Source organism: Phaenicophaeus curvirostris, chromosome 20 (genome assembly GCF_032191515.1).
Source record: "Phaenicophaeus curvirostris isolate KB17595 chromosome 20, BPBGC_Pcur_1.0, whole genome shotgun sequence".
Taxonomy (NCBI): domain Eukaryota; kingdom Metazoa; phylum Chordata; class Aves; order Cuculiformes; family Cuculidae; genus Phaenicophaeus; species Phaenicophaeus curvirostris.
This window is the reverse complement of record NC_091411.1, coordinates 12,629,169-12,649,767: the sequence shown is the minus strand read 5'-3', so window position 1 is coordinate 12,649,767 and position 20,599 is coordinate 12,629,169. Positions and strand designations below refer to the sequence as shown.

The window sequence follows — 20,599 nt, the reverse complement described above, 5'->3', positions numbered from 1 at the left end:
CTTAGGGACAAATTAAATGTCACCTCCTGGAAGGCAGTCAGCACATCGGTGCCTTATTGGAGCCCTGGTGAAATGGGTCAGCTTGCCCAGCAATCCAACACATTTCCATCGGAGTGGCCCAGGTACACGTCCCATCAGATCTCTGTGTGGAGGTAATTTCAGTGCCCTAAGCTCAATATTTTTTCCCCTGGATTTTATGCTCTAATTCTTCCCAGGATGTAGGGCTTTGGCAGTGTCTTGGTTTGAAACGCTAGACACACATGAATGCAGGCTAAAGTGTTAGGACATGAACGAACAGAAACATCAACCACTAGGGTTTGGGACAGGCAGTTTCTGGAGACAGAGCCTCACACTGGGCTGGTAGGAACCCCTTCTCTGAGGATGCCACGTGCTCACAGCAATTCGGTGCAGCGAAGTCTCCCCAGGGCAGTGGGCACCTCCTTCCCTGGTGTGTCCCCTGCCCCAGCGCAGGAGCTTCTTTGCAGAGGGAAGGGTTACATGGTGCAGCTCCCAGACTTGTTACCACTGCTCACAACGATATTGCTCCCTTCTGCCAGTGCCGCTCTCGAGAGTCAAGGAAAGAGGGGCAGCCCTGGACCCCACGTGTGGAAAGGGACAGCATCGACTCCTGTCCATACGTCCCCACAGGCTCTGGAGCCAGAGCTGGTGCTGCAGCCCTGGGACAGGGAACCCTGCTTTCCCAGCACATCCTGGGGCAGCTGCAGGCAGCAGTGTGGGAGCATCTGCACCGTGTCCGAGCCCTGGCTCGGAAGGAGGCTCTGACGTCTGCCACAGAGAATGAGATCTCCTGGCCAAAGAGAAGGAAAAACAGAGGAGAGAAGAGCCTGGTGTCAAAACTCGAAAGGAAAACTTTGGGGGGAGGGTGCCCAGTGCTCAGCAGCTCTGACACCGGCCGTGCCGGGGATCCAGAGTGGGCGCTCAGGCACGTCACTGTGTGCCACTTGAGTGCAGCAATTCATTTGTAGAATGGCCAAACTTTTGCTCTTGCATTCTGTTTTCCACAAAAATGGCTTATTCCAAAATGAAGATTTGCTCAGAGAAATAGTGTTGTTCAAGATTCTTTTGGTTCCAGATTTTGTGGATCTAGACCTGGGGGTTGGCATTGCATTTCTTTTCCTGTTTGAAATGTCTGCTTCTTCCTCTTAAATGAGAACTGGAGGAAAAAGAGGGGAAACAGGGTAAATAAATGACACAGTTTGTGGAAATCCTTATAGGATATAGCTGGAGGTGCACTGCCAAAAGGGACAGCTCTTGCAGAGATTCATTTCCCTGACCCAGAGGAGCAGAGCAGCATCTATGGGAGGAGTCTCCCAGGGGCCAGCGTTTGTGCCGACATGGGAACCTCAGTCCGAGACCTTGCAGACCCTCGCCAGCTCGGCAGCTTGTTGCACATCCAGGAGGGACGAAACGAGCCATGCCGGTGCCGACGTGGTGGAACTGGCAGCTGGGCCCTCCCACGCCGCAGAGTGACATGAATTAGCGTATGACAGTGACAGAAAATGGAAAAGAATGGCCCTGCAAATGCAGTTACAAGAGAAAGGCAAATTGATTTAGTGGACATATGAGTATTTTTGAGAGAGAAAGCAAGAGAGCTGCCTGACATATTCCAAGATACCCTGCGATTGCTTCTCTTAAGGAGATGTCATTCAGATTCTCCTGAACTAGCCTTTAAATTACAGTTCTATAAATAGATAGGACACTGGCAGTATTTACAGTATGAGCTTCAGGTGAAAAACAACAGATTCTGCAGCGCCTGCTCATCTCACCTTGTATCTGCCCTGCTGGAGGTTAACTCTTATTTCCATGTTAATGCCATCTCAATCCCAATGACTGCCATTTGTCAAATTAACATTCATTTCAACAACCCAAAAGTGAGAGCTTTTAAACATTAATTCACAACTATGAGCTCTTCTCAGCACATTATTATGTTACTGTGATGAAACAAACTGCCTATTGAAAGATATAGATCCTACTAGAAATGTTGGCACTGCAGATGAGAGGGGAAACCCATTACGGAGGCAGAGCTAACGTGGGCTCCCATGGCGAGGGCAGAGGCTCTCGCGTGCTGGTGGTGGTGGAGGTGAAAATAAAGGGAGCTGGGAGCCCACAGAGCCACTGCCAGGAGGGATCTGCTCAAGCAGGGCAACCCCAAGAGCCTCTGCTGGCAGGTCTCCTCCTGGGGCTCAGGGCTGTCGTGCCACCACCCGCATATCCCACATGTGTCCCTGCAGAATGTGGGGGTTTAGAGCCCAAACCCTGGCTGGAAATGTGGTCTTGCCTCCCTTGACAGATCCCTCTCCTTCCTGCTTGGCGTTCCCAGGAAGCAGCTTGCTGGGCATCCACCCGGTCCTGCTGCGATGCTAGCACAAGAACTTCCAAGGCAAGAAATTATCATCTGAAACATTTAAATCTGTGCTATTTTGAGTCTGCAATTATCCCAGCTCTCACGATGACTGATCAATGTGCTGTCTCTGATTAATAAGACAAATTAGGGGAAGGGCATTCCTACGACAATGCCTGATGAGGGCTGCTGCCGCATCCTGGGGAGCACGCGTGGGTGCGGACAAAGGCAGGAGAGAGCACCAATGCCTGGTGGCCCTCGGGTGTTCCCTTGCACGGGAGCCACACTGCTCCCTGCACACGTCTGCTTCCCTCCCGCAAAGGCAGCGAAGCCCACGGCCTCATCGCTGCCCTTCTGCTCCCTTTCTCAAGGGAGGAGCCACAGCGCTTCCAAAAGATGCTGTGTTCAAGGGCAGCAAGGCACGTACACCCCAGGCAGTCCCAGCTCAGAGCAGCCAGCAGGTTAGGTGGGATGTCAGACATGGAGGGAAACGCACCATCCTTTAGCTTGTGAGCACCCTGAGCCCCTTGCAGCCTGTGCAGTGCTGTACGTGGTGCTCGGCAGAGCTGTGTCCCCTCCGTCACCCACTTGTGCATCGGGCAGTGTGGTCCATGGTGTCCCAGGGGCTGCTGCTGCTCTCGCTCCCACCGACGGGCCCTGTGACCCCTCTCCGACACTGCATCCCTCCCATCCTGTTTTGCAGAGCCTAGTCTTAGTTTCAGTTAAGAGCTGAACTGATGCTATTTTTCCGAGGCAGTCTCCAGCAGCGCACTTCAACGCCAACAGTGCGGCCGAACAGGATTTCCTCTTGCCTCTCAGAATCAAATGATGTGTTGAGGTTGGAGGGTTCACCGGAGGCACTAAAGGTGCTGCTTCCTCTCTAGGACGGATCCCAGTGCCGGCTGTGAGTCCCACACGGCTCTGCCGCAGGCGAGTGCTGCTGTGTGGGGACACGGCCTGGCCCCACCACTGGGTCACGCACCAAAACCCCTTTGCCTGCTCTGCTGCAGCTCTGGCACCTGGCTCAGAAGGACCTGAACCTCAGGCTGGCTGGAGGAAAATAAATGCCCTCAGCTGGCTGGCGAGGGGCTCAGCCCAGAGCCTGCTGTCTGATACTTAGTGAGGAGGCTGAGACCGTCGGTGGGTGGAAAGGAAACCCAGTAGTGCCACTGAGCGCCCCAGTCCCACGTGCCTGGACGGCTCTGGGCGATGCCAGGGCAACGTGGCACAAGTTCACTGCCACCATCCTGCACCGGGGGGGAGCCGCCACCATCCCACCGCGGCAAGGCAGGCGCGTCGGGGCTCTCTGCCGCAGGGACCAGCGCCGGGAGTGCCCATCCCACATCTGGTTGCCTGATTTGTCTGAGGGTCTATCTACCCAAATAAGCAAAGACAGATACCTACAACTCAACTGCATCTAGAATAATACATGGCTCCTAACTGAATACAAGGCTGTAATTCAATCAAGATGTTCTGCTGACGCTATAAACTGGGAGAGCAGCTCAAAGCAGCGTGTATAAATGCCAGCAAAACCCCGGGACTGAATTACAGCTGTACTGTTGTGCCAGACACCGTTGTGGCTCAAACACAGGGGAACAAAGTCCTCTTTGTTAAACTAATTATTTTAATACATATAAGGAAAGGATAGAAAGGACCTGTTAAATATTTACCGTTTCAGGCCTGTTCTTCATAGGACATTTTTTCCGCGTGTTGTTGATATAAGCTGTTATGTGCAGCAGTTAAACCTGCCTATAAAAACAGAAAGGTTTGAAGTGTGCATGACATATTTCAGGGGGACTGGGTGACTCAGGGGGTCGGTAATGGAGCACGCAGCCTTTCACCTCTGGAGTGCTGGTTTGAATCCAGAAGCCGTTACCATCTGGATGTCGTTTGGCAGCATCCCTGTGACGGGTCGGGGCGTTTTCAGTCCTAATGACCAAGCGAAATGGTCCCCGTGCTGCCAGGGTGTCTGGATCGGGAGGGCAGGGGCTCAAGGTCTCCGTGCTGCCTTCGAAGCTGCTGGGAGAAACACAGCCTGTTGCTCCTGGGGTGTCGGGCTGCTGCGTCCCACAGGGGACAGAGGGCTCATGGCGCCCAGCAGAACCGCGACTCCTGACACGCGGAGCACCCACAGGGCAGCAGCTCCAGCCAGCGCCTGTGTCCCCACGGTGGGTCCCGGGCAGCAGAGCAGGGCACCCCCGAGCCCCTCGGTGCAGGCCAGCGCCTGGCCAGGGCAGCTCGTCACTGGAGGAGAGTTTGGAAAACCCGTTGCCACGGAAACAGCTGAGTTTGCTGCGCAGAAGAGCTGCCACGGGACAGGCCGCGGTGCTTGGGCGCTGGGCGAGGGGCACCCGGGGAGAGGGCACGCGGCGTATCCAGCCAGCCTGGCACCGGCGGCACGTGCTGCCACGGCTCAGGCAGAGCTGGGAGGCTCTGCAGCTCGGGATTGCGGGTGGCAGGGGAGCTGCAGCGGCATCGTCACCTGGTGACACCTCCTGCAGGCTGACCCTCTCCGTGAGGATTAGTGCCAAGCAGCTGCCCCCGGCCGCGCTGGCAATTCCCTCTGCCTGGCTGATGGGAAAAGGAGGAGACCTCCAGCCCCAGCACAGGGAAAGGCTTCATCTTCACCCAAAAGGGACTGAGACTCGGCAGCCACTGCTCGGGATCGGGATTTTCCTAAGAAGCTCGTATTCTGTGGATCTCAGCAAAAACTGCGGGAAGAACTCAAATGTGCAGAAAGCACTGATTTTCCACGTGGATGCATTGCCATTAGCCCTGCCCATTAATTAGAATAATGCTAATTGTTATGATAATAATGATTACATACACCGCTTCGTATTTACCGAGATTGGAAATATTTAAAACAAACGCTTGCAAAAGCTGCACACTTTTATCAAAGAAGGAATCTCTTAGATAACATTTTTAAATGCCAATTTTTTTATGAAAACTTATATTTGTATCAACAAAATTAAATTTAAGCTTAAGCTTCTTATTATAAATAAAAGAAAATAAGTCAATAAAACAATAAATATCTAACTGAATGAAGCTGAAATAATATCCAATTATATTTTCTTTAAAACCCAATTTATCTGCCAATATTTTCTTTAAATGCTCATGTTACTTTTTCACTTACTAACAATAAATGCCTGGATGCATTTCAAAGTGGTGCCTTTTCTATTATTTCATTTCCTGGAGTCCTCGGCTTGAAAGGACATTAATAGCACACTATAAATAAAAAAAGTTACTTAAGGATTTACAGCTGAGGATTTCTATGGAAACAAACCGAGGAAGGGAGTTTGCATCAGTGTGGGGGTGGTGGATGGAAACAAAGAGCACACGCTGAACAGAGAGAAGAAAGTTCAGCTGCTACAGGGCAGCCCAGGACCTTCTGCGCCCTCGCCCAACATCTGGGGGGACCCAAGGTGGCGAGGCCCCCACGGGCGTCGTGGTTCTGCTCCGGCATGGAGAGAGCAGGCGGTTTGGGTGCTGGAGACCCTGCCCGTGCTGAGACGAGAGCGGCCGTGCAGCCACAGGGACCGTCCCACGCGCTGGGACACCACGGGGCACCCGGACACCGTGGGGCACAGGGACACCGCGGGTGCTGGGATGCGTCACCCCTGGGCATCCTCGTCGCCGTCGCTGCCCAGGCCTCGTGCTCGGAGCATGTGAGCATCGCCCGGCAATGAGGAACAACTCCATCACCAGCCCTCCTGCAAATGGGAAGCGGATTTCCAAGTGAGACGGACCAAAATGACTTGCATAACATAGGAAACAATTCAACAATCAAAAAATCTTTCACCATTTAATAGGATTTTATAAATTGAATTATCTGTTTAAGCGCCAACGGCCCGAGCCTATCAATCAATTAGGGGATGCCAGGCTGGAGCCCCGACTCCCTCAGGGGATCGCGCTGCAGCCCAGGGGGCTCTTGGGGCTACTCGCTCTGCGTCGCCCCTTGCCCGTGGCCGTGGTCCCAGGGACAGCCCCCCTACGGCTGGGACCGCAACTGGAACACGGGGCGAGAGGCGGCGTCCAGGCCACCACAGGGACACATGGGGGCAGCTCAACGCCTGTGCCCAGTGTTGGCACCCCAGAGGCTGGTAAGGAACGATGGCAGGAGCAGGAGCTTTGGCCTCCATCTGCCAGCCCGGGGCTCAGCACAGCTGCCTGCTGCTGAGACTTCAGCCAGCACAGAAACAGGTTCTTTTCTCCACTACAAGCTCACCCAGTCCCCGGAGCGCTCCTGCATTGAGTTTTCCCACCATTTAACAACAGCTGAACCTGAAGCTTTATTTCCACTGTCCTTGTTCATCACCAACCCCAGCAGTTCAATGTTTCACAAATGAACTACAAGCTGCAAAAAAAGGATGGAAAGGCTTGTAAAGAAATATTAGCCAGCCTTAATTATTTGTTACAGATATATTTTGCAGCTCAGATGTCCTTTCAGCCCTTTAGAACGTGTGTGTGTGGCAGTGGGCACTGCAGCACAGCTATGGGGTTGGGCTGAGGGAGATGATTCCAGCTCTCTTGTTTCTGGAGCCGGACAAGCCATGGGCAGGACAGTCCCTGGGTGACCTCTTAGTCATGAGTGTGGTCTTTCTGGTAACTTTCGTTTAGGTTTCTGCAATTTGCCTCTCCCACTAAGCATCTATTAATGCGGCGGGTGACGCGTGCATTATTGATGGCAGTGTAGGACCAGGTGTTCACAGACGAAAGGTTAGTTTATTAATCCACCGGGAGGCCTTATGGAAAACAAATTCAGGTAAACAACATATTTTTCTTGACTGCTTTTCAAGATTTAAGGCAGGGATCCTGTTCCCCGAGTCTCTTTGACGCATTTCCATTGCAGTCAGTTATTACATTCTTGAAAAAAGAGAGATTGCTTCTCGTGCCATGTTCTGGGGAGAGAGAAACCTAATTGAATCTGCTGCCCGGGTGCACTGGACAGCATCTCCTTCCCAGTTATGAATGGTCTTGAGAGTTACTAAACCACACGGGCAAGCCTGTGTGAAAGGCATTTTGCTGCGAGGAGCCTGCGGTACCAATGCTGGATCCCCTCCTTTCCCTGCCCCGGGCAGCCTGTGCCAACCGTCCTGTCCTCTCCACGCTTGTGCCCTGCAGAGCTCAGCCCTCCCATCCCGCAGACATTTCATTGGGCCAGGAGCCAGTTTTATTGCGGCTCTTTGTCTGCCAAACCGTGGTGGAGGGAAAACAGGTTTCCAAGGGATCCCTCCTGCATGCCCTGCTCTGGCGAGGAGCTGGGGTGGCGAGGGGCTCTCGGGGCTGGCACTGCTGCTCCCCACCCACTGCCCCTCCTGGTGCCGGGCAGCGGCTCCTCCCTGCACGCACGGCGGGCACTGGACTCAGCAGGGCAAAGCCACAGAGCCAGAGTTTGCAGTGAGCCTGCTGGATGCCCCGGCACAGCCGGGAGAGCCTGGCACACACAGCACCTTGGCGCCCACGAGGATAAGGGGGTGGTTTGCCTGGGGAGGAACCGGGCAGCGGGGTGCCAGGCACGGCACGCAGCCGGCTCATCCCCGCTGCCCGGGCCGTGTGCTTCTCGTTGTGCTTCTCTGAGCACGGTGCTCGGGAGACAGAAGTCCCTATGCCCCGTGTATGACCACTGGAACTTGATTAAGCACTGAACTTTAATTAATTGACTAGCTTGTAGTAATAAGGTTTGCGGGTTCACTTTGGCCAAGGAAGAAGGGAAGAGTTAATTTACATTAACTGTCAGGTGTGAGGGCCACTGTGGCTCCTCCACACCGCCAGCGATCAGGCCCCCGCACTCCCTCCGCCACCAACACACGGTCTGGATACCTTGCAAATCCCCAGATCCTTGGCTGGAGCCACTGGAGCGGGCAAAGCTGAAGGTCCCTGGGGACCCCCCGGTACAGCCAGTGCTGCCACAGGGCTTTGCCGTCGGTCCCACACCATTCACCGCTGCCGGCATGCCAGCACCAGCAGCTGGGGGAACTTCCCAGTCTCAGCTCTCCAGCCACTCCAATTGTTCCCACCCCATGCCCGTGCGATTCCAGGCTAGAAGGTAAATCCCCTCTGCCGCAGAGTCAAGGCACCGTGGCCAGCAAGGAGGTGTCCACGTGGAAAAGCAGGCTGGGAGCAGGAGGGCGAGACACCCGGAGCACGCTCCTTGCCTGTTCCTCCAACGAGCATCTTCTGCTCTTTAAATTGATTGGCACTTTCTATTTGAGGAAAAATGAGTTCTTAAAATTGAAATAGTGGTTATTGTTATGGTAATACAGAGAGGCTGCGGTGGAGGGGGTTTAAGATACAGAAAAGGTTGGTTTAAATCAAGCTACCGAGAGGGGCGTCTGCATGAAGAGCTCAGGACTAATGAGTTCAGAGGGATCCACGTACGGGTCTGGCCCCTGTAATGCCGCTGATTCACGTGGTGGGCGCAGGTAATAACTGAGATAACCTGGGGCATCGGGGATCATTACTGCTTTATCACGTTTTGTATAGAATATTTTCGGCCTCATTTAGGATGTCAGCCTCCATCAAATGTTTCCTTGCATTAGGAGCGCGATGCATTCCTGCAGCGCTGGCGTACCTGGCACCCTCGCCGTCCGCCGCGGGAGCAGCCGGGAGCCTCGTCCATGAATAATGGAACACAAGGAGTCCCGAGCCCAGATTAGCACGACAGAGTGACGGATCCCCAACATACGTTATTGCTTTCTCTCATCTTTACCTGAAATTAGTAATTTAGAGGCCATACCTTTATTTGGGAAATAATAGTACACATGGAATTATAAAAGTTTAATATGCTCTCTGTAAAATGAAAAATGAGTGGTTATGATATTGTCTAACACTTTCAAATGTGTTTATTAATTCATGTTTTAAATCATAAGTTTCATTCTGCAGGAGAGTCATACACAGCAATAAGCAAGTTTTAAAATATTAATGAATAAACAGTATTTCTCTATTGAAATATAACATGCTTCTTTGAACAATGTACCACCAGTAATAAATCACACCCAGCAGAAAATTGCATTTCATATTTAATACAACTTGAACTCTGCCTTTTTATAAATGATATCTTTTTTGTTTAATTGGCGTCAGTTCAGATGTAGCAGATTGCTAATAAAATTCTGGATTTCCATATTTAATGATGCGTGCTTTTTATGCTAAATTTTACCACAAAAAAAAAAAAACCACCAACCCAAACCCACGGCCTTTCATTCTCCTCACAGACGGTGCCAATAGGTGATGTTGTGCCTCTCCCCACAGCCCCGCTCGCTCTCCGGTGCCCGACCCTAGAGCCATAGCAAGGGGGGAACCCCGAGCTCCTCCAGGCATCCTCATTCTCACGGGCACCATCCTTGGAGAGCCGAGCGTGTTAGGGTGGTGGAAGGAGGAGGAGGAGGGGGAGGAAGGCCCCTTCCCCCCTGCCCGGAGGTGTGATCCCTGGGGTCCCCATCACCCCGTGGGAGCCACCATGCGCCCCGGGGCTCACACAGGGCATGGCCACACGTGCCACGCATGCACCCACCACACACACCCATGTTAGTAGCCACAGATATGAATGAAACTAATTGGTTTTAATTAGCCTGTGTAAACAAGTTTCTGAAATTTGTTGCCACGTGAGAATTTTGGCAGTCTCCAATAAATTAATCCTTTTTATTATGTCAATGACAGGGAGATGATCAAATGCGCTTTGATATAGATTTTGGGATTTATCACCTAGGAGCACTCTGAAATGCTTGAACTTCTCCTTCCTGCTGCTGCTGCTGCAGGCAAGAACGCGGCTACAAACGGCGTTTGCTCAGAGCCCGCTCGCAGCGAAACGGGGGATTTGGCGACACACGGATGGGGGACACTGGGGGAACTTTGAAGAAAAGTTTGTCTTCAGGATGTGTTGGGAAAGCAGAGTTTTCAGTGGGCAGGATCACGCAGGGAGGGATGAGGGGGCGAGGGATGCTGTGACAAGGCACAGCAATTAGTGTGTCGTGCCCGCGTGTCCTGCAGCCAGAGGCTGAGCTACGCTGGCAGCTCGGTCCCTGGCTTCATCTCCCAGCCAGGGCATTTGGTGCCCTCCTCCAGCCTCTCCCGTGGGCAGGGGAGAGCGGTCCCGGGGCTGTGTCCGAGCTTGCCATCCGAGCCACGCAGCGTCCACTGCCGAGCTCCCTGGCACCAGGACCATCCACAGCCCCACCTGACACAGCCCAGGGCTTCACCCCCTGACTCAGACGCTGTTTCGCTGCCCTCCAAGGAGCCACATGCACGAGGATGGCACCAGGAGCTTCAGGGCTGTGGCACGCAGACCTTCTCCTGCTCTCCACCATCAAGGGAAGGATAACTGGAATTCTAATCATATATTATATTACCGTGTCATATTAGACTAATAAAATCCTAATATGATACAGGAATGGAGACCGTATCATAACTCCTCTGTGGCTAATACAATGCACACAATAAATCACTCCCAGAGCTTACCCTTAACAATTGTATCAGTGCTTTCTGTGTCACACTGATAACTCAGTCCCTCTCATCTAATGGTTCACTTTTCTTCACAGTCCATATGGCAGTGACATTAAAGCTAATGAAATAAAATAAAATTTGCCAATCTTTGAAGAATTTCATTCTTTAAAAAGATGTATTTTATTAACAGAAACTGGAAACATCTTCAGTTACTCAGAGTTATTTTTACCACATCGGAAATACATGGCATAGATACTGGCATCAGCATCTTACACTGGACTTGTGTGTGGTCTTTGCAGAACTCATCACTACAGGATAACCCTGCGCCGTTCAGCCTCACACATATAACACCAAGCTTGCATCACCAGAAGCACTGCCTGACTCTTCCATTCCTGGGCTGCGGATCCCTCATTGCATCCAAGGCCAGATACACGGGGTCAGGAGCTCAGTGTCTGGATGCCAGGGAGAGGAGATCATCGCCTACTTCACTTTTGTCAAACAAAGCTTTGCTTTTCTTCACAGGTTGCTCCCACAGCTCTGCGAGTTGCTGACTGGGTAAGTTTGCTGGGGAGCCAGGTGCTGTTTCTCCCTGGCCATGGGGCTTCCCACTACTGCTCCTGCTCCAGCCGGTGCAGTGGCTGTTCCGCAGACCCTGGCCGGCAGCTCGGATGGAGCTGGGGCCGGTCCCCGGAGTGGCTGTGCCGTGCGCAGGGCAGCACCGCGAATCTCTCCTCCAGACACCCTCGCAGCCGGGTGATGCTCAGCGCAGCGATGGCAGCAGCAGGCGCCTTCATCGGGACGGTGCCGGACACAGGAGACGGTGATCCCGGGGCACATCCCCGGCTTTTCCCCTTGTGCTTGGCGTGGGGGCTCTGGGCTGGCACCTTCAGGGCCGGTGGGAGCCACGGGGCAGGGGGCTGGCGAGGCTTTGCTCCTCTGCCATGACGGCACGTTGGTGGCTCTGGGCACAGTGATGCTCAATGCGGCAACAGCTCCAGCCTGGGCCAGGCACTCAGAATTGAACCACCAGGTGAGCGGGAGTGCGGAGGGTCTCCTCCCCACCCTGGGGAGGGCACACGGTGCCGCAGCAGCGCTCCCCATGGCTGCAGGGCCACGGCCTCGTACAGGGGGTGCGGAGGAGGGATCTTTGCGAGAGTCACTGTTCCTGCATGAGTCTCTGTCCTTCGGGTGCAGCTACTGGGTGAAATGCAATCACATCGGCAGCACGATCCTAACACTGGTGCTTGCAGTAAACCCTTCTGATGTGTGATCAGGCCTCAAGGATAAGATGTTTATTATTTGCCATGCAGCCACGTGGCTGTTCTCCGATGTAAGGCAAGGCCAAATTGCACTTGTAATTCAAAGGGACCCAAAGCCTTAATGCTGTAAAGCAGGACGCTAATGATGCCCAGCGGGCGCGGGCACGCGAGTGCGGCCCAAAGGTTGTTGATGGCCTCCCTATGAACCTCCTCTGCGTGTGACAGGTCCTTGCCTGTGGCCAGCAGAGATGTGATCAAGATGAGGGACGTCTGCGTGTTCATTACGGTGCCTACGCCTCCACTGACACACTTCACATTTAAAATACTGCTTCCATGGAGCTGCAGCACGAACAGCGGGCGCGTGGACTTGGGGAGCTCCATCAGCGAATGCAAATCAGCGCTTTGTCCTCCACACACAGACGTCTTCGGAAGTCCATGGTCCCCATCTGCCCCGACTTTCGTTAACTGACAACGAAGGCTTTGCAACGCACAGCTAGGTATTGAGCTATTTATGTAAAAGCATCACCTGCTGTGAAAGAAGTAATTTTCAGTTCTAAAGCTGATGGAGAAGTTGTGTCTGCTCCAGAAACAAAAGCAGCAGCAGTGGCTGGGGCACAAGGGATGCAGAGGGGAAAGAGAGTGGCCAAACAAAGGTGTTTCACCAAATACCGTGATACAAGAATTGTGGTAAGAGAAGCTGAGCCACAAGCTAATCGAATCATGCAAATAATCACAGAGCCACCACGACACCACCTAAAGGCCTGAACAACAGACTGGAATGGGACCCTGCGGGCAGGCGGCTCCGAGCGCAGCCCAGCCTGGGCTCCAGCGCAGCGGGGCCGGCAGCGGCGAGCGCTCTGCTCCTCCTGCCTCGTGCACTGACCCATCCGGGCAGTAGTTGTATTTATCAAAGACCATTTGCTGCAAGTGATTAACGTTAATCTGATTTCCTGTGAGTCGATTTCCTTGAGATATGGTAAATAGGCCATTACCTGTTATTGACCTTTACTTTATTAAAAAGATGTAAAATTAGCATTTATAGATATACGTCCTTCCAAAAAAAGTTTTCTTAATAAAGAAAAATATTTTTATAATCATATTATACTCTAGCTAGCCCAGGCTGTGGTCCCAAAGTTAATGTTAAATAAAGATGGTAACTAAGAGTGAATATGATGATGATTTTTAAGCTCATCTGAAGGACTGACCCCTTCCTTCACCTCCACTTGGGTTTTCGCTCTGAGCAGAGCGGGGTGGAGGCAGAGGCAGGGGCTGGCTGGGGCAGTGGGAAGCTCCCACTCCTGCTCCCTGCCGGGGCGCACCTCTCCCACGATTTCCAGTCTTCTCCAGGCAAGAGAGCACCAGGGAGCTACCAGCATTTAAAGAAAAGCTCAGCTCCTGCTTCATGCCCTTGTGGCAGCCTCCTCCTCTCCTGGGTCCGATTTCAACTGAGTGGGAAGAAATTACGTCCACGTTTGATCATGAAAGCAAAAAGTTTATTCATGTTTGAAACTACATAGAACTACCACGAGGAAGACTTCTCAATCCAGGGTGTAATCCAGTTAGAAAGTAACACGAAACGGTTTAATACATTAGAATCACTGCCACAAATTATTTTCATGACTCAATCAGTTTCAGAATCGCATACAATACAAAAGAGAGAAGAAAGGGCCCCTGTTACACAGGGAATGTACAGTACTGAATACTGAAGTCTGTATGCATCACAATTAGTCGTTGGGGTTTGCGTGAATTAGTAACAAGATGAAGAACATTCAAAATGCTTCTCAGTATTTACAACAGTTTCACTGTTCTGTGTTTAACCTAGGACCCCCATGTCTCCACTTCGCCTCTTTAGAAGTTGCCGACGCAACCCTGATTCTTTTAAAAGATTACAATGTACATTACAGCTCATGGGGAAACAAAGAGTTAATTACAAGATGCAAAAAGATAAGAAAGAGACAAACTACAGCGTGAGTATCGTTCAGAGGTAGTAAGTGAGCACTCTAAGCTACAGAACATGTTGAAAGTCTATTGGTTCGTATGAGTTCGCATGAGGTAATAAAGCTGTGTTTGATTGGTGAGATGTATAAATACTCTTTTGCTACACTATGTACAACACTCCGTGTGATGGTGCTTTTTCCTTTGCTTTTTTTCCTTTGTTTGTGGTTTGCTGCCAAGAAGAGGTAACAAATCCTGGCAGGCGTGTGCAGCACCTCGCTCGTACTGTAAAACCCCGGGTCTTGGCTTTCCCAGAGATCAGCAGCAAGTGTCTTCACCTCCCAAGAACAGCCTGTGTCCGGTGTGAATACAGGGAGGAGACTCGGGGTCCGGGCAGTTTTAGCAAGAAAAGATGCTCCTGGTTTCCAATCTCATTTGTAAGACAACAGATCACAACAAAAATGTGACGAATAAGGATTCTTAAACACAACCATTGTTAACCGAAATAACCCAACAGCGCTTTTTATTCCCACTCTATAAGAGATATGAAAAGATTAAACACAATCAAAGTCTGCAACTCACGTCGACTTTCCATGGAAATATGCACAAAGTTAAGTTTAGGTGAGGTGTTTCTTTGTGTCTGCTCTTGCTATTGAGGTTAAGCTTGTCCTGTACTTTTACCCTTAAGGCCAAGTCATTGGCAACTGTGAGACCAACATCGTTAAAACTGCTGATAATAAATTATGATAAAATAGTTACAGGGCTATAAACAATGCTAAATCTTGGCCTAATTGGATAAAGTGCTTTTTAACATTGTGTGTTTTAAGTATAAATACAAATGATTATGATACCTTTAAAAAACAGATTTACCAAGTTTTCTAATAAGACAAGGTTTTACAGTAAAGCTGTAGGTGGTTGGCTACAAAAAACTCTTTCCTTTTTCTCCTGCGACTCTGAATGCGCTAATCAAGGCATCTCAGCTCAGGGAAAAAGTGTAGCTAGGAGATTAGTTAGAGGTATCAGAGTGCACACTTCCCGGCCCTTCTGTAGGGGAAGTCACAGAAGATGGAGTAGTTGCGTCCTGCCAGCCTCCATTAGCCTGAAACGGGAAAAACAATTCAATTGATACCATTAGCCATACTAATTACACCACACACCGAAAGCACCAGACTGGGGTCTGCGAGGAGACGCTCTGGAAAGGAGATTTTCCTACACTCCTTCTGGCTGCAGAACTTGTGAAAGGAAAAGCAGTGGGTGTTGTGGGAGGGACGCTGCCGTCCGGCTCCGCGCTAAGGCCGAGCCTCCAGCACAAGGGCCACGAGGAGCCAGGAGCCGCTCAGCTGGGTGTGAGCTGCACGCCGGACTCGAGATGTCTGCAAAGACCATCCACGCTCAAACAAAGAGCACCCCTGAAGCCTACGCTTCAGCTTTCCCCGCTGAGAACACGAGTCTGTGTCTAACCCCCTCGTCTGCCCTCACTTTCCAAAGTTTGGAACTGCTTTTCTCCACTTGGCAGAGCTGCTGCACGCGGCCAGCTCAGGTCCCCGCGACTGCGATCTGCCGCACACCAACGCCGGGCTGCGAGGCAGAAAGGGGCCGTTCGGATCGGTTTTCCAATTATCTCTAAACACGGCCCTATCCCGGACGCCGCTCCGTGTCTCCGCACGCCGCCGGCCCTCACCGCCCAGACCTGCAACGGCAAGAGCCGTGCTCAGGAACAAATTTGCCGTATGTCTGGGCCGATGGAGGCAATTGCCGAAATCAATGTCTGATCACATTTCTGCTGTGGCAGACAGCTTGTCGCTACATATTTTTATGTCAGTCAAGAAGAGGGAGGCGCGGGGCTCGTGCGCTGGGGACGCTGAGTGGAAGTGACGGGGAGGCCTCTCCGCAGCGCCCGCGAGAGCCGCCCGGCCGCGCTGCCGGAGCCCCCGGCCTTGGCAGGGATGCTCCCCGGCAGGGAAAGGTTACGCTATGCTAATGCGGGTGCCACGCGCTGCGCTGCCAGAACAGTGCGGCCAGCTCGGCACCACCGCGCTCACCCGGGAGCCGGGGCCGATGGCGTCGTGCTGGACCTCGCGGCCATCGCCCCCCAACCCCACACCCAGCCCGGGGAGACTCTGCATTAAGGAATCGTTCATCTATCGCAATAGAGGAAAACGCTCTGTGGCTCCAACAAGAGGAGAAAGAAGCCTCTGTAATTACCTCCTTTGCAGATGAGAAAACAGCAAACGGAGGAGCTCGTATCCTGGCCAAGGCAAAGGTTTGCGTTTGGCTACTCTTAAGTAAAATTAATGGCACTACCAGCCCGCAATCACATCGTGGCTGCAACCTCACCACCCGCTTTAGAAAACCCGACGGCTCGGATGCAGGCTGGAAACGCACAAAACCCTGTGCTGAATGCAGAGGCGCCGCCAGTTTCTTATTTTTTAAAGATATGAGAATCTACTTAGAGAAAGAAAAACTCTTGTGCAGATATGAGTCTAAAGATATTCCATCTGAAGTAAACATCATTCCTCTTTTATCCAAATTTATAAACAACAAATGTACAATATTTTTACTCAGCTTGGCAGCTGGAGGAGAGGTTGTCAGCAAGCATTCTTTTTTTCAAATAAATTAATCCTTACTCTGGTGGTTTGAGATTATGCACTGTATTATACAACAGCGCCTTATCAGGCCTCATCAGTGAAGATGGAATTCATGTCTGTAAAATGCTGCAGGCAATCACAGTTTCATATTTTATCATGTTGATAAGGATATCGCAAATTCTCTGAAGCATTTCAAAACACTTAAATGAAAAAGGAGAAATGCAACTAAAAGGCTTTTTATATGGTTTGTTGTGGGTTATTATGAGTTATTTATAAACCCAAAAAGAAAGATTTGACATTTCAAATGTAAAAGATTTGAGTATTTAATGGTACTTTTTTCCCTTTACAATTGAACATCTTCAATCACATTTTAAATCATTAATATTTACTCTCATGGCAGTAGAAACCCCAAAAGGGTGGAAAAGCCTCCCACTCCCTGTGGCTGCAGCACTTCACCCTGTTTTCCCGCACCCACCCCCTCCTCAGGTTCCAGAAGCTGCTCAGCACCCGCACCCCGATCCACAGCGTTTGTGGAACACGGGGGCAGCCCTGGGACAGGGCAGATTTTGAAGTCCATGAATATGGTGGAAAAGAAATCAATGTCACCTCTCAAAGAAACACGTAAAAAAAAAATTGCAGCGTGAATTGCCGAAGTTGTAACTGCGAAGCAAGCTGGACGTGAGGGATGGGAAGGACCTGCTGTGGGTGGCATTTCATCCTCACAGATCTCTGTGTTTATCTTGGGGCCTCGTGTAGGGGCTGTGGGGTCCATCTCGTGAGGGTCCGAGCACCACAAGATCTCATCACTCACAGCGGGGTGGGACACAGCACCTGTTCCCACCTAGCCTGTCACCCCTCCATGTACTCGCATCTCTCTGCCGGACTCACTATTTTCCCCGTTTGGAGTAACAAGGCCAAAAGGACTCCTAGAACGCAGGGAAAACCTGCACCCTTCACATGGCTCGAAGTGTATCAAAAGCACAGTCCTGGGGTGCCTGCAGGCCCTCACCAACACGAGTACAGAGCCATCGGACCATCCCTGTGCGAGAAGCAGCCGCCTGCTCTCCAGGGCCACTACTTATAAGGCTGGAAAATATGAAAATTTAAATCACAGCTCTAGGAATTTCTCTCTTCTCACATTCTCAAGACTCATAGCTGTGCCAAGGGCTGTTCTGTGGTTCATCCCTGAAGATGCGATATTAAAACACATCAGTGCACGAGTAATTAACACATGTATTAATGACTGCATTTACCTGACACCGCGCTTACGGCTCTCCAAACCACTGTTCCCCGGGGTACTCACATTTAAGTTATGTGGACTGTACAGTGAATTTCCTCCCAAGCCATCATTGTATCCTCCCGTCTGATTGATAACATGACGCAGGGTATCCACCTGGAAATAAGGGGAAACAAAATTCATCATTCCAAATCTATTAAAACATCATCACTTACAATAGGCAACATTTGAATTATGTGAGCCAAAAGGGTTTAGCGTCTTCTATGAAAGGCAAATTTATCAATCAAGAGTGACTGGCAGAATTTCAACAAATCCTTGCATGTTAAAGACCACACATCCTTGCTTCTCACACCCGCCAAACAACACCTCCTCACAGCAGTGCCTCCTGTAGGTCCTTCTTAAGTGTCTGCAGCAAAGGGCTGTGCGTATTTATACATCTGAGTGTGCCTGCGTGTGTGGGAAGAGATCCTGGCATTTACCCTGCACGCAGAACACAGGAGCTAGCCCTGTCTGAAAGGGTTGGAAACGTGACTGTCAATGAGTTGTGTTTTAATAGCTCAGTTAGATGTGTCCTGACATCTAAATAAATAAATAAATACAAGTTTGTCCAATAAATGAAAGTAAGATGGGGTTTTCTAAAAATAAAAAAGGAAAAAAAAAGGCAGGGGGAAAGGAATAAAGAAAGAAAATTCCCTGGATTTACAGTGTCCGTGGACGCCAGACGCACCCAATCCCATTCCATGAGCTCAAGCCAGAGCCGAATGCATTCACAAAGCTTAAAATTTCAATCAGAAAAAAATCACTCTTTCCTTTATATTTGTGAAATTCAATGGTGGGGTAAGAATAGGTCCCATTCCGAGATATGCAGCCTCCACTCTGCAGCGAGGCACAGACCAGTCGATAGAGCCAGAGTAAGGTGGAATTTTTAGCCCAAACCCTACCCTGCTGGCAAGGCCCGACTGTGGGCATTTCTCCTACCTGTGACTGCACATTGGCTCCGACTTGGGACCCCTGGTAAGAATCCCCATTCAGACTCTGCATGTTCATGAACATGTCCCCAGAATTTGGGAGGTTAAAAGAACCAGAAGAACCTGGAAAGGAAAGAGTTAGGTAGCTGAATAACAGAGAGCTGCACATACATCACCTCCGAGACCTGAGGGCAGGGGAAGAAGACAGGAGAGGAGGAGGAAAGGCAGCGCAGGGCAGAGGGAAAGCTGCTGGCCTGGCGCGGGGCGAGCTTGGGGCTCCAGCCCCTGCCCACCAGCTCCGTGCATCGCGGCAGGGCTGCACCCTGGAGCGCTATGCTGGGAAAGCCTGGGAGCCCTGCGTGACCCGGGGCAGCCTCTCCCTCTGAAAGAGCAGCCTGTACAACAAGGTGTCACGTTGAGAGCTTTCCTGTGGCTCGCTTCCTCGGGGGGTGCTACCACCAGCACCTGCAGAAAACTAACTTTGAGTCTGTGCTGAACATCTCCGTCAAAGGGAAATGGCAGGCAAGTTCTAATTAGCTGGCATTGCCGTCAGAGGAGCAACCTTTGTCTCAATTTTTTTGATTAAAGGTTTTTTCCTATGGACCTTTATGCCCTTTATGAGTTGTCTACAGCTAAGTCACAGCAAACCTTCACTGTAAATAGTGCCGAACACACGTGTGCTTCGTGGAAACCTTTGCCTCCGGAGCCCCCGAAAGCGACTTCTTCACACACTCCCCCTACCAAATCAGTGCTCAGGTTTGCAAAGTGTCACCAACAAACTAGGGACAGAATATTTAAACACTGCAGAAGGACACGTGGTAGAGCAACTCCAAAACAAAAGTTGCATACCTAGATTTCTCTATATAGTATTAACTCGAGTTCAGGCAGCCCAGAGTTGAAATTCTAATTAGCAGATGCTAAAATATTCCTCTATTTTGTTCCTATCTTGACAATAATTTTAACACTTCTACAAAACCAGACTTGGAGCCCTGCCTCATTTTACATTATTTTCATTGAACGACAGAAAGCTTAAAGTATCTACAGAAACAAAGAAGCTGCCAGAAGCCTGAGCCAGGCAGACGTTACCACTACAAGAATTATGTGGGCCCCGCTCTGTTCCCCCACAAGGCTGTGGGAGCTTCACTGCCAAAGCCACTGCGACCACCTACCGCAGCGCGCAGTCCTTGCACTAGTCCAGCCTGGAGGTCCGCAGGCTTGGCCCCACTCCCTGTGCTACGATTAGGGCTGCTAAGGAGCCACAGCCTCCTCAGCCCAACTGACCTCACTAGGGCGTCATCGAGGGTCTTCCTTTACGGATGCCCCTTGGGGTGCTTTAACACACGGGCTGGGTACGTACCAGAGTTTGGTGTGGTGGGGGAGTTTGTCTGGTTGTTCTGGACGGCTGCAGCCACGGCGTGCGCTGCAGTCACAGCCGTCTTGGCCGCGTAGAGGTTGGCTTCTTCCTGGAACTTCCCGATGTTCTTCTTGTACCTGATTCTCTTATTGCCAAACCAGTTGGACACCTGCAGTGGAGAGAGGTGGGAAGCGTGAAGGACACAAAGAGCTTGACCTGGAAAAATGTGACCCCTTCGAGGTGTCATGTTTGATCCAGCAAATATGTGTGTCCCAGCTCCCAACTTGTGTCTGCCAGGTTCTCCAGGTAACCATGTAGTAACTAAGCTCAGTTAAATATTACTACAGGTATGAATGGGATCTGGCTTGGCTTCTCTGTTGGCAACCAGATGCACGAGGGTCGACTCTTTGATGATGACAGGTATCCTGGAGCTTGCTGTAGCGTTTTGTACAGCATT

The 20,599-nt window shown here is 51.0% G+C and overlaps 2 protein-coding genes across 4 annotated transcripts in view; both read right to left on the bottom strand.

Moving 5' to 3' along the window:
* MVB12B (multivesicular body subunit 12B) overlaps nt 1-17,175 on the bottom strand; it is a 237,385-nt gene extending 220,210 nt beyond the window's left edge. For both annotated transcript variants that reach the window (XM_069873484.1, XM_069873485.1), the window contains exon 1: nt 17,091-17,175. In XM_069873484.1, coding sequence (XP_069729585.1) covers nt 17,091-17,160 — 70 coding nt within the window. In that variant the 5' untranslated portion in view covers nt 17,161-17,175. The remainder of the gene's footprint in view (nt 1-17,090) is intronic.
* The window catches only part of PBX3 (PBX homeobox 3), a 105,771-nt gene continuing 98,036 nt past the window's right edge, over nt 12,865-20,599 (bottom strand). The window contains exons 6-9 of one of the 2 annotated variants that reach the window (XM_069873482.1): nt 20,146-20,311; nt 18,799-18,911; nt 17,887-17,976; nt 12,865-15,094 (exon numbers count right to left, since the gene is read on the bottom strand). In XM_069873482.1, coding sequence (XP_069729583.1) covers nt 15,002-15,094; nt 17,887-17,976; nt 18,799-18,911; nt 20,146-20,311 — 462 coding nt within the window. In that variant the 3' untranslated portion in view covers nt 12,865-15,001. The remainder of the gene's footprint in view (nt 15,095-17,886; nt 17,977-18,798; nt 18,912-20,145; nt 20,312-20,599) is intronic. The other variant, XM_069873483.1, reaches the window with a different exon arrangement.